This window comes from Aquarana catesbeiana, linkage group LG01 (assembly GCF_042186555.1).
Source record: "Aquarana catesbeiana isolate 2022-GZ linkage group LG01, ASM4218655v1, whole genome shotgun sequence".
Taxonomy (NCBI): Eukaryota; Metazoa; Chordata; class Amphibia; order Anura; family Ranidae; genus Aquarana; species Aquarana catesbeiana.
Window position 1 is genome coordinate 827,109,540 of NC_133324.1, and position 22,631 is coordinate 827,132,170.

The 22,631-nt window shown below is 41.0% G+C and overlaps 1 protein-coding gene across 1 annotated transcript in view; it reads left to right on the forward strand.

The window, feature by feature from the left end:
• The window catches only part of COMMD8 (COMM domain containing 8), a 37,382-nt gene extending 16,147 nt beyond the window's left edge, over positions 1–21,235 (forward strand). Inside the window, exons 4-5 of the mRNA XM_073608487.1 lie at positions 12,444–12,599; positions 18,087–21,235. Of these exons, the coding sequence (XP_073464588.1) occupies positions 12,444–12,599; positions 18,087–18,107 (177 nt within the window). The 3' untranslated portion in view covers positions 18,108–21,235. The remainder of the gene's footprint in view (positions 1–12,443; positions 12,600–18,086) is intronic.
• The last annotated feature ends 1,396 nt before the right edge of the window (positions 21,236–22,631 follow it).

Genomic DNA, 22,631 nt, shown 5'->3' on the forward strand with positions numbered 1-22,631 from the left:
GTTTTGTAAGTTTCGGGGGATGTTTTTTGCCCCATATGTGTTTTGTACCTTTCTTTCTCTCTATTCCTCCCCCGCTCTCATGTTATTCGAGACCCCTTACCAATAGTTGAACCTTACTAATTTCAGACATTACCAGCATCTGGAAACGCGTCGAGCCATCCTGATGCTTTTATAATGTACACTATATGGGATCATTTCATTATTTTTACTTTATTTTATTGTATGATGCTGTAACAATCATGATTTCTTATATACCTATCATGTGATATATGGATTAATGTGCCTGACTTTTTACAATGTTGTTACCATTTAATACCATGCATTAAGCTACAAATGTATCATATATGAAACAAATACTATTCCTATGCATACATTGTCCTGTGTTGCTGTGACATTGAGATCCAGTATGTACAGTCACAATCTACAATTTTTTGTGGTCGGACAACCACCGTAGAGTATCACGTTTCAATTGCATGTTTCATGTAAAGTCCCAACCTTTCTTTCATAGTCATATATTCTATTATGCTTTCATAAAGCACACAAAAAACATGGAACATAACAGAATTCTATGAGAAAATGCAGCTAACCTGCACCAAACCAACGGGTACACTGTGCTACATCTGTGGTGCGGTCAAATCACACCGCGTCAGTGTGAAAGGGGTCATGGTTAGTTGTTATAATAAAAGAAAATACATCTGGCCAATATAAAGGACTTTAGTTGTAGCAATATAACTGGTTTAGTATGTGGATAAACATAATTTATGCTAACAGATTTGTATCATATAAAATGTCTTAAATTGTATTTCTGGTCAAGAATTAAAATGCATATGTTATAGAGCATCATCATTATGCCCCCTACACACGAGCGGAATTTCCATCGGAAAAATCTTGGATGGTTTTTCCGAGGGAATTCCGCTCAAGCTTGGCTTGCATACACACGGTCACACAAAAGTTCTCTGAACTTTCGACCATCAAGAACGCGGTGACGTACAACACTACGAGCTGAGAAAATGATGCTTCCGAGCATGCGTCGAATTGTTTCCGAGCTTGTGTGGTTTTTTGCATGTCGGAATTGCATACAGATGATCGCATTTTCGGATAGGAACTTTTTCCGACTGAAAAATAGAGAACCTGCTCTCAATCTTTTGCTGGCTGGAATTCCGCCAGCAAAAGTCCGATGGAGCATACACATGGTCGCATTTTCCGACCAAAAGCTCACATCAGTCTTTTGTTGGCAGCATTTCTGATCATGTGCATGGGGCATAGGAGTAGAACTATAGGCAAAACTGTTTTTTTTTTGTTTTTGTTTTTTTTCCCCCTTTGTATAAAGTAAGGGAGGGTTATATCCTCTGCCTATTTTTATTTTTGTTGCCATCTGTGTCACAATTGGAAGATTTACCTTCACATCCTAGCCAAAACAGGATATGAGGGGAAATCCCTGCAAATTAAGGGAGTCCTTTCCGGTCCCCCAGGTCACCAGAAATAAGTGTCTCCCATAGAAATTGTACCCTCTATTATTTTTCTGGGAACAACTCAAAATGTTTAATTTTCTTTTACCTTTTACGAATAATGGTCAACAGGACAAATAGAGAGGGTAGATCTCTCTAATGGGGACACAGACAGCAATAAAAACTTAATAGGTGTTCTAATCCATCTCCACTCTGTCCAAAACTAAAAAAAAAATTGCCTTTTTAGTTATGTTTTTAAGTTTTCTATCCATTTACAAACTGAATTTTCCAAGCCTGTAGACTCTAATTTACACATTTGCCACATGTGGGGAAGTGTGTCAAACGCTTTGGCAAAATCCAAGTATACTATATCCACAGCCACTCCTTTGTCTAATTTTGTGCTTATCTCCTCATTAAAAAAAAAATAGATTTGTTAGACAACTTTAGACAAATTTTCAGTGAATCAAGCAAAAACTGTTCTATGTGGTCCTTTATTAAACTGTCCAGTATCTTCTCGACTATAGAAGTTAAACTACCAGGTCTATAGTTACTTGGTAAAGATCCCTTTTTTAAATGTAGGCACCACATTGGCCTCCAGTGGTACTATCCTAGTCATTAAAGAGTCTCTATAAAAATTAGAAATTGCAGTGAAATTTATCCTGCTGGCCACCAGTTAGATTCTGATTGGAGGATACTTTTCTTCTGAAGATGTTACGCATAAGCTGGCGTTCTCGCTAAGTCATTGGGTTTTGTTCATCTACTTGATCACTTAAAGGGGTTGTAAAGGTAATTTTTTTTTTTTTTTTAAATAACAAACATATCATACTTACCTTCACTGTGCAGCTCGTTCTGCACAGAGTGGCCCCGAACCTGGTCTTCTGGGGTCCCTCGGCAGCTGTTTCAGCTCCTCCCCGCAAGCATTTACCACCTTAATGCGAGCTCCCTCGCATGGTGGTGAGTGCTTGCGGGCGCGCTCCCGTGATACAGCCGGCGGCTATAGCCGCTCGCTGTATCACTCGGCCCCGCCCCCCGGCGCGCCGCGTCATCGGATGTGATTGACAGCAGCGCGAGCCAATGGCTGCGCTGCTTTCAATCCATCCACTGCAGCCAATCAGCGACCAGGCTGAGCTGCAATGAGGACGAGCAGCGAAGATTCGAGGCGTCAGGTAAGTAAAACGGGGGGGCTGGGGGCGGCGGTACTGTCAAAAGTTTTTTCACCTTAATGCATTGAATGCATTAAGGTGAAAAAATTTTTATCTTTACAACCCCTTTAATCTCAGTTTTGTGAAATCTGACATCAAAAGTGCTGATACTACAAACCAAATACATTTTTGGTAAAATGGTACCCCCCCTCCCATTTGTTACATGGAGTGGGTCTAAGCTAAGGGGGTTAATGTATAGATCAGAAGTAGAAAAGTGGCACTCCCCTTTAACAAATTGTGACTTACCTTACACTTTTAATTGCTGCTTTCTCATCACCTGTGACCAGAATCGAAAGATACAAAAAGAGAAATTTGGTTAGTTAGAAAAATTTTACCTTTCTGACCCATGTGAACTGAATATTTCCAACATACTTGTCAGTATCTATCATATTTTATTAATACTAGAGATTTCCTTCCTGTTGTTATTGGACATTTAATAATATCTGGAGTTCAGCTTTCAGAGCTAAAATCAGAATGTCAGTGAATAGTACTAAAGAATTACTATAAACTGGGTGTGTAATGTGCTTTGATCTGCACATACTCTCTCTACTATACCTGGATTTCCCTTGTTGGCACTGCTGCACTTTGGTCACCTGGTAATGAGGCGGTGAGTCCCAGCTGAAGTAAATTTTTTTTTTTTTTTTTTGCTCAGTTCTGAAATTGAATTGCAAATGTAATTTAGTTGACAGTGCTAAGCTTAGACTTCAACCGTGTGCATTTTTTCACCCTTGGATAAGTAGAGGTTCTTTTATTCCTGTGGTTTTTTTTGTTTTTTGTTTTTTTTCTAAAAAATGGTTTTGAACAAATGGAGCAGTACAAAATACTGAATTTTAAGTGAATATCTGACCTGAAATAGCTCACACAGAAATAACAGAAAAACATCATGTAAGGCTGAGCCCATCCACCGCCTGATATTGATTTATCTCCTTGATTGAATTGTAGCGCTGGTCAGAATGTGAAACTGAGAATGAGAGAAACTGAGAACATTCCCTTCATTAGGCAGCTATGTTTAAGAGTCTTGCTGATTTCATACATTTATTCATTGATGTCTCAGTGCAATGCTGCTGCTAAGGACTGAATGGAAGAGTCTTGGCTCATAGTTTTGAGATAATTAAAAGGATTTTACTGTAGCGCTGAAGGTTAAAGGGAACATTTTAAAATCTCAACATATATTTATGTAGAAATGCACATTATATTCAAAAGTATATCACAGACCAAAATATTTTCTTGTTTTTAGATAGAATCAGGAACAGCTACAGGCCCTGTTGTCATACTCACCCCTTTGTGCCGGTTGACACAGGGGCGACTTGTCAGGCGACCTAGCCGCCTGACAAGTTGCCTCCCGTTCTGTACAATGGAACCGTTCTAATAGGAGCGACGCAAGTCGCTCCGACTTAGAAAAAGGTTCCTGTACTACTTTGGGGGCGACTTGCATAGACTTCTATACAGAAGTCGTTTTGCAAGTCGCCGTGGAAGTCGTGTGCAGGTTGCCTTGGTGAGGCGACCTGCAAGTCATGCCGCCCCTGTGTGAACCGGGGCTTTGGGATTCAGCTCTGGGTCTCCTCTATATGGAGCTTTCTACCTGGAGCACTGACACTTCGGGCAGTCAGAAGACTAGTGACCCCCCCGATGCACCCCGGGGTCACCTAGTGACCCCCCCGATGCACCCCGGGGTCACCTAGTGACCCCCCCGGTGCACCCCGGGGTCATCTAGTGACCCCCCCGGTGCACCCCGGGGTCATCTAGTTACTGCAAGTGACCTCCTGTGCACCCTGGGGTCATATAGTGACTGCAAGTGACCCCCTGTGCACCCCGGGGTCATCTAGTGACTGCAAGTGACCCCTTCCCGTGCACCCCGGGGTCATCTAGTGACTGCAAGTGACCTCCCGTGCACCCCAGGGTCATCTAGTGACTGCAAGTGACCCCCCCCCGTGCACCCCAGGGTCATCTAGTGACTGCAAGTGATCTCCTGTGCACCCCAGGGTCATCTAATAACTTCCGTGCATCCCAGAGAATCCTTTATTGTCTATTGTTTGTTATTGTCTATTGTTTATTGTGACTCCAGGGTGCCTTGCCTGCCCCATGACTCCAGTGCACCCCAGCACCCCTAGCACAGCACCCTTGCACGTCATAGCCCTCCCCTCTTCTGGGAGTGTCTAATTACTCTTTGTGCTGGCTTCTTCGCCTGTCCCCTCACCTCCCTAAGGCTGTCAACACACTGTCAGAACACCCATACAGCGGTTGCATCTGATTAGATGCAGCTACTGTTCGGCCGGCAATTTTCTGCCTGGCTCCTTTTGATTTTTTTTTTTTTTTTTTTCAGTCAAAAAATGTCTGACAGGAGGCGGCCAACTGGGCCATCTACAAAGCAAATTTCGGCCAGTTCAGTTCGGCGACTGGCTGAAAGTCACACAGTATATGGCAGCTTCAAAAAAACCTTTATGTAGCAGCCTAAATAGGAACATAGGGAAATAATAAAGAATATTACTTGAGTGTGCTAGGGCTACTGACATCACCAGGGGCATTGCTAGGGGGTGGCTATTGGGGCTATAGCCTTGAATCTGGGGCCCATAGCCCCGAGTCTCTTGCTGCAGGGTCCCCTGCCTAACCAGCGGGTTGCGGCTGCTGCGGCAGGCTGGCTGGCTGCATGAGAGAGGCGGAGGAGAGGAAAAAAGCAAGCTCTTCACAGCAGGGCCTCTTCAATTTAGGATCGAGGTGCGGTGAGCAGCAATGAGATGACATAATCTCTCACTGTCCTCCACAAATCGGCGTTCCTCCGCCCTCACAGCACGGTCATCGTGGAGCTCCACTTTGCAGCCAGACCCCCTTGCTTCAATGTCGGAGGTGCGGCGGGGAGCAGCGAGATAACACCATCTCTCACTGCCCACCCCACATAACCTCTCTCCTGCTCTCACTAAATGGACCAGTGCTGTCAGCCTGCCACCAATGCAGCGTCAATGCACATTTGGTGGCACTGGCTGGCATGGCAAGTGACAATCCACATCTAGTGGCAAGTGATAGTGGCAAGTAAGACGCTGCATCTGGTGGCAGGAGATGTGGCAAGTGACACGCCCAGGGCTCCCACTGATTCTGCAGTATGGTGAGTTGAACCACTTCATTATATATTAGAATGTAACAATAGAAATAATGCATTTCAATTACCCTGACACCATATCAACCATTATGCCATGATGATTGAAGTGCCAACACCAGCCATCGCCCGTGAAAAATTGCTTACCTCTGGTCCCCCTCTCCCCCCCCCCCCCCTCGGGCATGCAAAAAAGGTTGTTGACCGCTGCTATGGGCTCTAGCCCCAGATCTTTTGCAGACCTAGCAACTCCCCTGGACATCACCATTCAAGATGGTGTCACCCAGAATCAGGATTTTTGATGTCTACACAAGTAAGGCAAAGTAAGTATAAACTATGTGCAGGATATCCTTGCCTTTATTAACTGATCCGGGCTTTGGTTTTATTCTGAGTGTTCTTTCTCCAGCTGAGTATTTTTTATATATATATATATATATATATATATATATATATATATATATATATATATATATATATATATATATATATATATATATATATATATATATATATATATATATATATATATATATATAGCACAGCTGCAGCAGCCATCTTGGATCTTAGATTGTTTTGAGGCCTCATTTGGCCCTCGTAATAAAGGCCTACTCCTAAGGTGACTATACACCTTTTGGTGGATTTTTATGGGTAATGAGTGAACAAGGACTTATATGAAGTTGTTTTTTTTTTTTTTTTTTTTTTTTCGTCTTTGATTGGTTCTGTATATAATTTGCACTTTCATACATTGTGTTTTTTATTTTTACCGATTACACTTTTTACAAATTGATTGCACATTTTTTTCACACTATCTGTACTTTTGGATGGCATGGAGTATTTTGCACTTTATTAGATTCTATGGTCAAACATAAAATTTGACACTTTTTTTTTTTTTTTAATTGTGATACATAATTCATTCACATATTATTTTCCATAGTGCAACACTATTTATGTATACACACACACACAATTGTGCTCATAAGTTTACATAACCTGGCAGAATTTATGATTGCTTGGCTGTTTTTTAGAGAATATGAATAACAAAAACTTTTCTTTCACTCATGGGTAGCGTTTTGCTGAAGCCATTTATTATCAATCAACTGTGTTTACTCTTTTTAAATCATAATGGCAACAGAAACTACCCAAATGGCCCCGATTTAAAAGTTTACATACCCTGGTGAGTTTGGCCTGATAACAAGCACGCAAGTTGACACAAAGGGGTTTGAATGGCTATTAAGGGTAACCATCCTCCCCTGTGATCTGTTTGCTTGTAATTAGTGTGTGTGTATAAAAGGTCAGTGAGTTTCTGGACTCCTGACAGACCCTTGCATCTTTCATCCAGTGCTGCACTGATGTTTCTGGATTCTGAGTCATAGGGAAAGCAAAAGAATTGTCAAAGGATCTGCGGGAAAAGGTAGTCGAACTGTATAAACAGGAAAGGGATATAAAAAGATATCCAAGGAATTGAGAATGCCAATCAGCAGTGTTCAAAGAATCAATTAGTGGAAAATGAGGGGTTCTGTTGAAACCAAACCACGGTCAGGTAGACCAACTAAAATTTCAGCCACAACTGCCAGGAAAATTGTTCGGGATGCAAATTAAAACCCACAAATAACTTCAGGTGAAATACAGGACTCTCTGAAACGTAGTGTTGCTTTTTCAAGATGCACAATAAGGAAGCATTTGAAGAAAGATGGGCTGCATGGTCGAGTTGCCAGAAGAAAGCCATTACTACGCAAATGCTACAAAGTATCCCGCTTACAATACGCCAAACAGCACAAAGACAAGCCTTAAACCTTCTGGCACAAAGTCATTTGGAGTGATGAGACCAACATTGAGCTTTTTGGCCATAACCAAAAACACTACATTTGGAGAGGAGTCAACAAGGCCTATGATGAAAGTTACACCCCATTCCTACTATGAAACACGGAGGTGGATTGCTGATGTTTTGGGGATGTGTGAGCTACAAAGGCACAGGAAATTTGGTCAAAATTGATGGCAAGATGAATGCAGTATTTATCAAAATATACTGGAGGAACATTTGCATTCATCAGCCAGGAAGCTGCGCATGGGATGTACTTGGACATTCCAACATGACAATGATCCAAAACACAAGGTGAAGTAGACCTGTCATTGGCTACAGTAGAATAGAGTGAAGGTTCTGTAGTGGCCATCTCAGTCTCCTGACCTCAATACCATTGAGCCACTCTGGGGATATCTCAGATGTGCAGTTCATGCAAGACAGCCCAATTTACAGGAACTGGAGGCTTTTTGCCAAGAGGAATGGGCACCTTTACCATCTGAGAAGATAAAGAGCCTCATCCACAAAAGACTTCAAGCTGTCATTGATGTTAAAGGGGGCAATACACGGTATTAAGAACTGGGGTATGTAAACTTTTAAACAGGGTCATTTGGGTAGTTTCTGTTGTCATTATGATTTAAAGAGTAAACACAGTTGATTGACAATAAATGGCTTCAGCCAAACACTAACCATGAGTGAAAGAAAAGTTTTTGTGTTATCATTCATCTTCTCTGAAAAATGGGCAAGAAATCATAAATTCTGCCAGGGTATGTAAACTTATGAGCACAACAGAGAGAGAGAGAGAGAGAGATCACAAACACATACAAGTGTGCTTGCAGCTGAATACCATTCTTGATGTGCAAACGTTTTATTTGTATCGTGTCCGTAGCTCAGAACATATTGGGGCTCTTTTACACAGGCGGCTGGGGATGTGGTAAAAACGGGGGGCTGAATTTTACAGCCACTTGGTTGCCCACCCAAATGCTACAGCCTGATTGGGTTGTAACATTTCCGCTGCATTTTTAACTTGGACCGTGGAGTTTGAACACCTGCCAACCACTGCTACATGGTCCTCTAAATTCGATCCACGGAATGCTTTTTCATATGGCAGTAAGCATTGCCGCTTGTCATAAAGAAGCCATAAAGCCAGAAACAACTGGATAACTAATAATCTTAAAAGTATGAAATGATAGCCCCTGTATTTTTCTTGTCTTTTAGTTAACATATGAGACCAGAATTTTGCTGTTGATCAGGAAGGCTGACTGATTGCAGTTAAAGTGTTACTAAACCCACAACAGTAAAGTCAGTCTGTATATGCAGTAGATCATGCTTGTTATACTCACTGTGGAACCTAAGGGGTTAATCCTGCACATTGTGTAAAAATGCTGCTTGATCCTGTCTTCTCCGATCCTCCCTTCCCCTCCTCCTTTCAGTCCCCAATCTATATCCTAATAGCCTGGATCCCTGGGGGCACTCCGCAAATGCACAGTTTGGTGTGTATTGCTAGAGAGGTTTTTTTTATTTATTTTTTTGGGGAGTGTGCATGGGATTAGCACAGGGCCAATCAGCACTGTCCAGACAGAGGATCAGGAGTCATGCAGCCTCATAGGACAGTCAGAGGAGAAAGAAAACTTTAACCAACGCTCACCCAGACACTGCTAGCCACAAGACTGCTAAATACTGCTGATAAGAAAAGGTATTTAGCAGTTTATTTACTAAAATAATTGCATTTCCATGTTCTGTGCACTGTGGGAGACCAGATATAGTGAATGCAGGCTGCTGGGTTTAGTAACACTTTAAATACAAATTGCCACGTAAGGGAAAATGTACAAATACAGTCTATAATACAATAATGGGAATATGTTTCGGCAAACATGCAAAGTGTAAAATTTGCATGACAAACACTTTTAGGTAAACATTACAATAATGATTTGTAAGGTGGGGCTCACTGTACTGCACAATAGCTTTCCCTTGATTTTGGTAACTTGTCAGCTAGAGGATAGGATTAAAAAATTGAAGTGGAACAATTTTTATTAATTTTTATTACATGCCAAAAGACCTTTGATGTAGCATACAGATGTTTCTCCTTCCTCGATTTTTAGTTTGTAAGTTGGATGCATTCCAAAAAACTTTGTTGCAATGCTTGAATTATACCTGTACTTGTACTACTTTTTATGAAATTTGATTTGAGGGAGTGAGGAAAATAAGGAGTCTGTACTTTGAGAACTGACGCTTTAATTTGGAAGACCAGCAGTTGATTGCTGGATCTCCACCAAGTACCAGGACCATCACTGGTGTGACACTGTTTTCTGGGCCAAGACATACGGTTGGGTAGCATTTTATTTTAGGGTAGTGGCACAATGAATTTCATTAAATACATTCTGATGCTTATCCTGGAAAAATATTGGACAACTTGGTGAAACTGAAAGTCCATCACCACCATAAGGGAAATGTGTTTTGTTTTTTATATTTATTTTTATTCATTTTTCTTCTTCTGAATTATGAATACTTGATAAATTTCAATAGGAAAATCATGACTGAACAGAAAAATGGGTATAGGCTTGTATTTAAGTGTTAACGTTCATATTTATCATTTTCTATTGAAAGAAGACAAAACGGTACTTTTTCAGCGGTTGTCTACATTCGTTAGGGATAACCTAGTTGCTTCTTGTGTAATCTAATATTCTACATATTGGCTGAATGCCTCTGCTTTTTGTTTAGTATGCAGTCTATATAATCATAAGGTTAAAAAAAAATCTACAGGGATTTCCTCTGCTTATCAGACTGAAAATGTTCTGTCAGGTGTAAAATTGAGGCAAGGAGTTCCCATTTTCTTGGTTTCTGTGCAGTACTGTATCTTTACAGTGTTAGTTGTTCTCATTATTAAAGATTTATATGGCACCATCATCTCCAGTGATGCTTTTCAATGTAAGTAATACAAATAAACGAGAGTAATACATGCAAAACATATACATAAATGGCAATTACAATCAGATGTCTAGCAATGAAATATACCCCTAACAAAATGGGCTTTCTATGTGCAAAGCTGCCTTTAGGAGTGTTCTAGTTGGTGCCAAGACCCAGCACTTAAACATTTCCTAGCTGCTAAGGCTTTATTACATACTTTTACCTTCAAGCAGCTAATAAAATTTTTTTTTCTTTTATTGTGCTCCTTCGGATCCATCACTATATTAAAAAGTAGATCTGAGTCCTGCTGTCTGTGTCCCAGAGATGATTTCCCCTCACTTCCCTTTGAGAGTTGTCACTGGAACAGGTGTGTCTATTGGGTGATTTCCCAATGGATAAAAATGTAGCCTTCCCCTCATTTTTGTTTCAAGGACAGAAGGACTAAATATCTACAAAGTGGATACAGACATCAGTAAAATTTTACAATAGTTTTGACACTTTCCACTACAATAAGTCTTGATTTTCACTTTATTCACCCAAAAGGTGAAAACTTGACACTACATATTGTGCAATCCAAAAATATTATTATTATTATTATTATTATTATTATTATTATTATTTTTATTTATTTTTTTGCATTTGTGGTGCATATTTGCAGATTTTGAATAAAAGATGGAAAGATGTTGCAATGAAAGCACCCACAATTTGAAGATAAATAGCTTTGCATCTACTGTATTTAAGGATTTAAAGCCACCTGTGAAAAATAAAGTCAGCAGCTACAAAAACTGTAGCTGCTGACTTTTAAAAAACATCCACTCACCTGTCCCACAACCCAGCATTGTGCTCACCCCAGTCGGTCTCACCTGCTGTCTTCGGTCCCCAGCGCCGGCATCTTCACTATGGGCACCCGGCTGTGACAGCTTGCGTCTTTACAGCCAGGTGCCCACTGAGCATGCGCGAGTCACGTTGTATATTGTGAGTGGTGAATGCAGTCTTCTGGGACCTGTTAGTGTCCCAGCAAACTGCAGGAGGTAGGGAGGAGAACTTCAGAACAGAAGTGGGAAGCAGGTACCTGTCAAGATCAGGTACCTGCCCCCCCCCGCCCTGCTCCTCAAAAGTGCCAATTGTTCAAGAGGAGTGGGGGACGAGTCCTTAAAGTGGAACTTCCCTTTTTGGGTGGTGCTCCACTTTAAGGAAAGATAAAAAGACTTGGTTTAGTACACGAGGAATGCTTATTTGTTTCCTATAGTTGATGCGCCTGTTGTTAATACCTAAGAGGCAGTAACTAAAAAAAGAGAAATAAAAAAAGTTCTCTTTAAGAACACCTGCCATTTTGTTCGCTCCTAATGCTTAGTACATGTGATGAGAATATCAGACGGAAAAAAACGCATTCAAAGCGATTGTTCGATAATCTATTTGTTAGTACACAGCTATTGAGAGCCGATGACGACGGTTCATGTGAAAATATCCAAAGGGACAAGCATGAAAATTTTTCTTTTAACATAACAGAAATAACAATTTTCTTGTAATTAATAAAGTATTTGTACAAAAAATCATGTGACCAAGCCCACACATGCTCGGAAACGAAAGAATACATTGCTATACATTACATCACTTCTGAAGTTGTATTTTGTCTTATGAGAATTTTCGTAACTTTAGTAACCTTTTCGTTATTTGACTAGCATGCAAAAAAAAATGGAAGCTCATTTGTGCGGTATTCTCACTGTGTGTACAAGGCTTAAGGATGCAGAATAATGTGCTCAGAAGGATGACTGTTTAGTAAACTGTGGGGGAAGTAATTTAGTGTTTTTTTTTTTGGGGGGGGGGGGAGCTTATACAATGTGTTTTTTTTTTTTTTTGTTTTGTTTTTTTTTTTTGTTTTTTTATATAAAATCTAGGCAGTTTTCTTGCTTTCATATGACTAACCTGTATGTGGCTGGGATTGCTGTAAATGAACTTTTCAAGTAATTTGCAACATTACTCCTCTTTCCTCTATGTAGCTTGTCATGTCAAGTGATAAGCTATCCACATTGCAAATGCCACTTGTGAACCTGGATCTGGATATTGTCAAAAATAGAACAATGACACCGATTTCCATTGAGCTTAATAAAGAGGAGCTGCAGAATCTTATCAATTCTTTAGAGGCGGCTAATAAGGTATTGTATTGCTTTTTATAACTTTTTCTTTTCTGTCTTTTTGTGCTATTTTGGGTTGCTTTTTCAATGTGGAGGTGACAATGGATCCTACATTTTTAATGAGTATGTTTGCAGTATGCACTCTGTACTACATATCCTGAACAGATGTCATAAAAAACAATTCTTTGCTAAGTAAACATTGCTGTACTGTCCCTTCTGTTTAGGTGGCATGGCCTCTCCGTTGGGATTTCTATGGAAAGATGGAAATTTCCATCTTATACAAAAACCTGTTCAATAGGCCTGCACTCACCTCAATTTCACTTTAATAAATCCATCCTGCTGACCTTTTAATGCTTCTATATAGCACTAGCAGTCCTTGCTGAATAAAAGATGGAAAGCTGACTTTTCCTGCCACAAAAGACGAAATATATATTTTTATAGTGTAGTTTTGAGGATAAGATCCACTGATAATATTACAATTTAAAGTGTTACTAAAGTCAGTTTAAAGTCAGACCATCCCCAGTAGAACACAGGCCCAAGGCAGAAAGACAGCTTTACAGCCTGTCCATCACTTGGCCACCATATGCATGTAAAGCCTGGTACACACTGTCAGTTTTTTCAACGGTTGGTTGAACAAAAAAGCTGACTGCTCAGGTCGGAGATGTAGTACTAACAATCCGATGTTGGTAAATCAATCTCTCCGTCTGAGCTATTGTGTTCTGACAGGGGGACCCCCCCCACCAGAACACTCTTGTCAGCTTTAAGTCATTGGCTGAGACTGCTGATCGGGAGCCAATCGGCTGCTGGTTTTCCAGCATGAACCAAAACACACACAAAAAAACCACACCAGACCAGCCCTGTCCCCATAAGCAACACACATAATATAACAGTCTGTATAAAAAAAGAAAAGAAGAAAGTTCTCTTAGCTCTAGGTGCTGCAGCTCTCTCAAGAATCCACAGGGTGGTGGACTTGATCTGAAATGTACAAAGAGAAGAGAGCGCAAGGCTACTTTAGTGTAATATTGTTTAATGCCAAAAATGCAGATTCAAGTTAAAAAGGGGTTACACTCACAAACGTGGATCAGAAGGTCAGCCGGCGCAGCGTGACGTCACTCGTGGCCGTAAACGGAGGACCAGGTGAGTGAAGTAACTCCTCCCAGCTAGCAGAGCGGTTGCCACGACAACATGTTTCGGGGGCGCGACCTCCTGAAGAAGCAGGCAGCTCCTCCGAAACATGTTGTCGTGGCAACCGCTCTGCTAGCTGGGAGGAGTTACTTCACTCACCTGGTCCTCCGTTTACGGCCACGAGTGACGTCACGCTGTGTCTTCTCACTCTTTTGCCTGGCCTTCTCTGCAGTCTTCTCGTTCTTTTGCCGGGTCTTCTCCTCTGTCTTCTCCCTCTGTTCTTCCGATGTTGACTCCATGCTCTCTCCCACTCTAATTCTGGGTGCGCGGTGTGCCACTACTTATATTGGCATTGGGCGGGGTCACATGCGGACGACATCCGGAGGCCCCACCCCTTACGACGTCACCGCCCATCATGCCCCGGGCGGTGACATCATAAGGGGGTGGGGCCTCCGGATGACATCAGCAGGTGACCCCGCCCAATGCCAATATAAGTAGTGACAGAATAAGAGTGGGAGAGAGCGTTGAGTCAACATCGGAAGAAGAACAGGAGAAGATAGTGGAGAAGACCCGGCAGAAGACCGCAGACAGAGGGAGAAGAACCGGAGAGGGCTAGAAGACCGTAGCTGAGAGCGGAGAAGACCCAGGGAGGGGAGAAGAAATTGGAAGCAATGCCAGTGCTGCCTTAATAAATTACTTGAAAAAGTGTACTGCTTTTTATTTTTGACACTTTTTTTTTTTTTTTTTTAGGTGAATGGGTAGGGGTACAGTGTACCCCGTACTCATTAACATAGGGTGGGGGGGCGGGATCTGGGGTCCCCTTGTTAAAGGGGGCTTCCAGATTCTGATAAGCCCCCCCGCCCGCAGCAACTAAAAACCAATGGCCAGGGTTGTCGGGAAGAGGCCCTTGTCCTCATCAACATGGGGACAAGGTGCTTGGAGTGGCACCAAAGCACCCTACCCCTGTTGAGTGAATGTGGCATAGTACAGTTCAGGGGGGGGGGGCTTCCCCTTTAAAATCCATGCCAGACTGAAGGGCCTGGAATGGTCTTCGAGGGGAAACCCATGCTGGGGTTTTTCTTTTTTTTTTTTTTTTTTTGCTTTTTGCGTGGAGTTCCCCCTAAAGATTCATACTAGACACAAAGTGCCTGCATTGTCGGGTTCAAGTCACAGGGCAAAGTTGGATCCACAGTCGTACCACTGTCGTATCGTACCAGTGTGAACCCAGCCTCAGGCTGGGTTCACACTGGTACGTCATACGATCTGACTATGGGAGCACATGTCGTATGACATGTACATATCAATGGTTCCCTATGAGAGCCGTATTAACTGTTCCGGCACAAGTCGGTCCGGCTTTGAAAAAGGTTCCTGCACGACTTTGGTCCTACTTCAGCCCATTGAATATCTTTTAAAGTCAGATCCTTGTCCTAACCATTCGTTGTGACATCCGACATGGTGATTATAGCAGCAGTAAAAGGAATTTATGTCATATTGGGATTGTTTTGGTTGGTCAAAGGACAAGTCGCAGTATGTCAAAATCGGAGCAAAATCTTATCTTGTTCATTCAAGTCGGATGGAAGTAGGACCGATGTCGCAGGGCAAAGTAGGATGTCAGTCATACAACAGTCATGTCATAGCAGTGTGAACCCAGCCTAAAACATGGAGACTGGTTTCTATGCAGAGCTGCACCAGATTGTGCACACTCCAGTTTTAGTAAATCAACCCCAAAATGTCAACAGGGACCAAAGGCTGGACCAAATGCATAATAAAAATTGTAATGTTGGCCAATATTATTATTTTATGGTAATTTTCTGCAGTCAGCAAGAGTGTGGCTGCAGCCAAGATCAACAGATTTTTTTTTCAGGTTAATTAACAGCCATGCTGTAAACCAGAGGGTTAGGCGAGATCTGTTCAGACTGACTGTAGAAAGTTTTTGAGGTGGGATACACCTCTGCCCTCTATCCTGAAAAAAGAAACTGGGCATTTGGCATAGTCTGATATACACTGGCAGTAAGTATGCTGGCACTGCTGGACTTTATAAAAAGTGAGGCTTACTTTGCAGTTTAACCACTTCAGCCCCGGACCATTTGGCTGGCCACAGGCCAGAGCACTTTTTGCGATTCGGCACTGCGTCGCTTTAACTGACAATTGCGCGGGCGAGTGACGTGGCTCCCAAACAAAATTGACCTCCTTTTTTCCCCACAAATAGAGCTTTCTTTTGGTGGTATTTGATCACCTCTGCGGTTTTTATTTTTTGCGCCATAAACAAAAAAATAGCGACAATTTTGAAAAAAAGCATTATTTTTAACTTTTTGCTATAATAAATATCCCCAAAAAATATATAAAAAAAAAAAACATTTTTTTTCTTCAGTTTAGGCCGATATGTATTCTTCTACATATTTTTGGTAAAAAAATCGCAATAAGCGTTTGATTGGTTTGCACAAAAGTTATAGTGTCTACAAAATAGGGGATAGTTTTATGGCATTTTTATTAATAATTTTTTTTTTTTTTTTTTACTAGTAATGGCGGCAATCAGCGATTTTTTTTTTTTTTTTTTTTTTTTTGCTTTTTTTTTTTTTTATCATGACTGCGACTTTATGGCAGACACATCGTACACTTTTGGCGCGATTTTGGGACCATTCACATTTATACATCAATCAGTGCAATTAAAAATGCATTGATTACTGTGTAAATGTGACTGGCAGTGAAGGGGTTAAGTGTGTCCTAGGGTGTGATTCTAATTGTGTGGAGGCGTAGCTATGTGTGACACGACACTGATCACCGCTCCTGATTACAGGGAGCGGTGATCAGTGTCCTGTCACTAAGCAGAACGGGAAATGCTTGTTTACACAAGCATTTCCCCGTTCTTCCACTCCGTGAGACGATCGCGGGTATCACCGCTTCTTAAAGGGCAACGTACAGGTACGTTAATCTGCCTGTACGTGCCTTTCTGCCGATGTATATCGGCGTGAGCCGGTCGGCAAGCGGTTAAGGGGGGATTTACTAAAACTGGAACACCCAGAATCTGGTGCATCTGTGTATAGTAACCTATCAGCTTCTAACTTCAGCTTGTTCAATTAAGCTTTGACAATTTAACCTAGAAGTTGATTGGCTAATATGCACAGCTGCACCAGATTCTTTGTGCACCAGTTTTAGCAAATCTCCCCCTCACACTGTGTTCACACTAGTGCGATGCGGGAACTAGCGCAATTCCAGCGCCGGTTCCCGCATCGCTCCTCTCCCGTAGGCAGTTCACACTGCCTTGTGTGAACCGCTGTGGTTGTCATTAACAAAGTTAGTGACACCCCCAGGTTAGTTCACAGATCGCAGTGCGAACTGTGAACTTGCACAGGAATCAGATCGCATAGGTGAGAACACCCATGCAATCCAATTCTAGTGCAGGGAAAAACAAGTCCCTGCACTATTTTCTGTGTGAATCTAATGTGAGTTCAGCCATACAACTGTATGGCTAAACTCACATTGCTCAGAGGTCGCATGTAATTGGCACCTGCAGTGCGGGTTCGAATCATATGTGATAACTAAGATTGTGCTAGTGTGAACCCAGGCTAAATGTCATGGATGCACCCTATATTATATGGCCAAAAATGTGTGGACATCTGACCATATGATCTTGTTGGAAATCCTATTCCAAAACCATGGTCATTTTATATGAAGCTGGATGAGAAGACCTGCCTTGCAACCTGTGTTCTGATTAATCCCAAGATGTTCAATAGTGCAGAGATCAGGGCTGCCTGTAGACCACCTGAGTTCCTCCACATAAAATGCAACAAACCATGTTTATATAGGCATGTAAGGCCCCTTTCACACTATTGTTAGCGGCGCTTTACTGACGGTATTCGGCCGCTAGCGGGGGGGTTTTACCCCCTCGCTAGCGGCTGAGAAAGGGTTAAAAACCACCGCAAAGCGCCTCTGCAGAGGCGCTTTGCCTGCATTATAGCCGCGCTGTACCATTGATTTCAATGGGCAGGAGTGGTGTATACAAAGCTCCTTCACCGCTCCGAAAATGTTGCTAGCAGGACTTTTTTTCCCGTCCTGCTAGCACACCGCTCCAGTGTGAAAACCCTCGGGGCTTTTACACTGGAGAGACAACAGCGGCTGTTTCGGGTCGGTTTGCAGGCGCTGTTATTAGCGCAATAGCGCCTGCAAACCGTCCCAGTGTGAAAGGGACCTAATAGAAAAGGCGCATTCTCCAAGGTGTTGCAACAAGGTTGGAAGAGCACAATTGTCTAAAACATCTTTGTATGTTGTAATATTAGCATCAATATACTTTCCCTTTAATTTGTTTTTGTCCGTGCTGTTATAGGTATGTGTTTTTGGCTTGGTCAGTCCTGTGTAAATATTAACAATTTTTCTTCTTCTCAGGTTGTCCTACAACTGAAGTAACTGAAGACAATTTTCTTATTCTTGAACAATATGGATGTCCCTACCTATCAGCCTCAGAAAGTTAGGCATAAGATATAATTGTTTATGTGAGGTGGCCATCATGCTCAAGCAATTGAGTTGTGCCATATGCTGCTGGTAATGAAGTCAGTTGTTAAAAAAAAAAAAAAAAAAAAGTTTCAACAATGTGTTTTTGGCACAGACTTTTCACTAGTTTTTGGTTTAACCATTGGTATCATTTCATAGTATTATTTTCCTGTTATAACCTATGTAGTTCATTTTATACATGAAAAATGTATATTTTTTTGTATTCGGTTCATAACTACAATAACCTGTTATATTTTTTCATATTGAAGTTAGTGTTTCATGTGGTTTAAGTGCAAGAAAATTGAAGTTTAAGTTTGAAATGGCAGTTTTTTTTTTGCCAGAATCTCAGAAAAATATAAAGTATAATCTGTCTTTTAAAAATTGGTAAATTTATGTGAAATAATTATCTGGATATTACTCTTACAGTTATTCCACACTCTGGTATTCAAAAAGGGTGCAATAAAATACATTTTCGATACACTGTATTGCATACAAGCAGGGGACGCTCCTGATGTGCTTTAACTTGTGCCACATGGGGTTGCAAAAGCCCTTGTAACAAACCATTTCCAAAAAGCCAACTTCCTGGTGCTTTTGGGATATTATAAGGTGCCCATAGATACCACCAGACAGTGCCTGCATAGTTGCAGCACCCATGTCCCTGAGCTCGCTGAGCCATCCGTATGGGACCAATTCAAGAGGGTAATTCAGTGACCACCAATGTAGCAAAGCATTCTGTCCAAAGACCATGGGTGTAAGGAGGGATCTTTCTAACTTACTACTGATGTTAAGGAGAGCTTTTCTGACTGACCACCAATTAAGAGTGCACATCTCCCTCTGACCACCAATGTAAGGGGTCACCTCTCCCTCTGAACACCACTCTAAGGGATCCTTCTCCTTGATCACCAATGTAAGAGGACCAGTCTCCCACTGATCACTAAAGTAAGGGATCACCTTTCCCACTGATCACCATGTAAGAGGTCTTTCTCCATGACAACCACTGTAAGGGGGCCAATCTCCAATGACTGTTGGCCACAAAAAATATGATCGCATTGTTAAACTATTTGTAATTATAAATTTCATTTCAAAACTATTCTAAAAATAATTTAGTCAGATACCATAGGTGAGTGTTAAAAAATAATTTAAAAAAAATTCTGTTTTTTACATATATACGAAATATGTCAACTTTTTTTTTTTTTCTTTTAATTCCTTTAGCTATAACTTTCTGTTAATATGGAAGTACATGCACAGCAGTAATTTTTCCCCTGAAAATTTATCCCGTGGCATAAAAGGTTGAGAGGCCGCCACAGAGGGGATTTGGGCATGCAGGTGCTATTCGGTCAACCTCTTGTTTTCTTGTTTTTCAAGATATTTTGAAGGCACTTACCATGGTTATCAGAGCTGTCTTAATAAAATAAAAAAAAAAAAAATGTAAGTGTTTTTTTCACTAAAATCTATTAAAAATTCTCACTGAATCTAGTCGGAATTTGTTATTATGCCTATCCTGTTTTTAAGGAGGAAAGGCATTAAAGCAAAGCATTAGCATGGCAGCCAGGCAACTAGCATTCTTGGTACATAATGGCATCCCACAAATGTCTCTCATCTTTCTCTGCCCTGTCTGTGCCCCTGTTAGGGAGTGTTACCTTATTTGCCAAGGTGATCGTTATCCCTGAAAATGTAGAAAAAAACAAAAATTTTTGAGTGGTCACCACAGAAATAGAGAAGAAATCTTTCAGTGGAGATACTAGTTCTAGTGATTGTCAGGGATTTCCCTAATTTTAGATGGATTTCCTCTCATGTACCATTATGGCTATAGGACAGGAAGCGAAGGGAAATCTTCCCAGTGGAGCACAGAAGGCAAAAAAAAACAAAACACTAAAACGGTTTGAAACTGTCGCTTACTCTATTCAAAATGAAGAAAAAAAGCTTTTGCCTTCAGTTCTGCTTTTAAATTCATTGCAGAGTTGTCCATAGTGGTGTATTTTCTACTGGTCTCAGATAAAATGAGAACCTTTTTTTTTTAAGTAAATCATGAAGATAATCACTTCTCCGAAAGCAATATAGCTCCTGATTAAACTTTTTTTTTTTTTTTTATTGTTTGTAAAGGAAATACAGGGCACAACACTGCAGACTTCTTCTGAAAAGTCCTCGACTTATAATACTAAGCGGCCTGGCTTATGCTGCCAATTGAGAAGTGGGGTCTCCAGATACCAGTGAAAGTGATGGGGCCCAGAGGAGTGTTATCTCAACAAGAAAAGGGATTCTAGTCACCTTGTTATTTAGATGGTGCTTAGGAAATGTAAATGATCATATACCCAAACCTAAAACTAAAAATGTAATATTTTGGATGACAATACTCAGTCACCATACTGCATCTATGTAGGAGCAACATCGTCACCCTCAACTTCTCTCCTGATTTGGTCTACAAATACCTCTCCCTCCCCTCATTTCACTACATGGCTGGGAATTTCTTGTTCATAGAAGATAGCTGGGAAAGCTGATAACTTTGTTTGAGTTTTCCATTCAGTGTACAGGAAAGTTATAAGGACTCTGGATTTCTATCTGGATCAACGGGAATTTTTCTGTATATGCGTAAAATGTACTTGACCTTTTAAAGAAAGAAAAACAAATTCAGCCACCACATCTAATTACACATAAGCTACAATATATAATATTTTTGTTCTTAGGTTTAGATATACTTCAAATAACCTCTGTGTTGGGCTTTATTTGGACTTGTTCCTCTAAACTATAGTTTTTAAATCTGAATGGTGTTCCCTTTAATTCAGTAATTGCTTGATGCTTCATCTGGCAACATCTAACAATGCAGCAATTTACTAAAGTTAAAAAATAGATGGTTGCTACCTGCAGCTGTTGTAACTAGAAATTTAAAATGCCACTAGGGTAACCACAAAGTGAAATTGCATTCTGTCATTGTATTCCGTCTAATAACATTCCAATTATAAATGTGTCAGAACCATTAAATGGAATGATTAAATGGCTAAGTGCATAGCATATGTTCAATAAATGTTAAATTAACTGAAATGTCATTGTGTGTAAAATGCCTATGAAACGCAGTCAAATATTCACCAGGATATTAGTCATTAGCAATGTCAAAGCACAGCTCAACGTGTGTGTGTGATTTGTATAGAGCCAACCATTTACAACGCACGTCAAAGAACACTACATACCTAAACTTTCATTCTTTAAAGAAAAACGCCAGGCAATAGGCAAAATATTTCAATGAACTGGAAACATTTGCCAGTATCCCAATGTCAATGTCTACAATGTCTGGAAGGAATCCTGTCATGAGAGAAATACAGAGGTGGCAATGCTAAGTTCTATAAATGCTACTTGCCTGGTTGTCCTTCTGACTTCTGTATTTTCTGAACAACTGACCTGGTGGGACATGTATGCTATTCAGATGTTATGACTTTACTGGCTTCGGATTTGTTCTAGGTCAGTGACTCAAAGTTTTAAAGTCAGGGACAGCCAGGCAACAAACATTTGTAAAAGGTGGTCAGCAATGATAAGTTCTGACTTCCTTTACTGTATATGGAAAGTCTTGATGTCAAAGACAGGCAGACAACAATTCTAGGATGTTAGCAATGGTAGGCTTTTATATTGAATCTGACGGGACTGCAGCCTCTTGACAAAGGTTCAGTGCTGTACACATTTCTTTCCTACAATCTACATGCAGCTTGCAGCAGTGTGTGTGAAGGAGGAAGAGCTTATAGCGGAGCTCCACCCAAAAGGGGAAGTTCTGCTTCAAGACTCCCCCCGCCCCCCCTCCTCTGCCTAACCTGGCATGTAATATTTTATTGGGGGGGGAGCAGGTACCTAGTTTTGACAGGTACCCACTCATGCTCAGATCGCCTAGGCAATCCAAGCACAATTTACCCTTTACAATTTGCGGTCTTCTGGGCTACATCACAGGTTCCAGAAGATCATTCACAAAGTGCAGCATGGCTCACGCATGCACAGTGGGTAGCTGGCTATAAAACTGAAAGCCGCACAGCTGGCTGGCCATAGTTAGGATGCCAGTTCCGGTAACCCAGAAGCTAGTGAAGATCTAGCCCGGATGAGGACAGCGCTGGCTCCTTGGACAGGTAAGTGTCCATTTATTAAAAGTCAGCAGCTATAGGATTTGTAGTTGTTGACTTTTTTTTTTTCAATTATACAGACTGAACCTCCTCTTTAACATAGTATTAAAGGTAATATTTTCTTACAACAACTCTTCATTAATCATTCACTTAATTCTATTAAAGTGAATTATTACCAAACATAAATCTAGTTACAAGTTTATTATTGCCCCCTGCATCCTCCGGCTTCCATGTGCTGTGTACATAAACTGCGTGATGGAGAGTGCACACCTAACGTGACAGTATTAAATGCATCAAGATTACATTTACCAACATGCCAATACAAATGTACAGGCATGCCCCT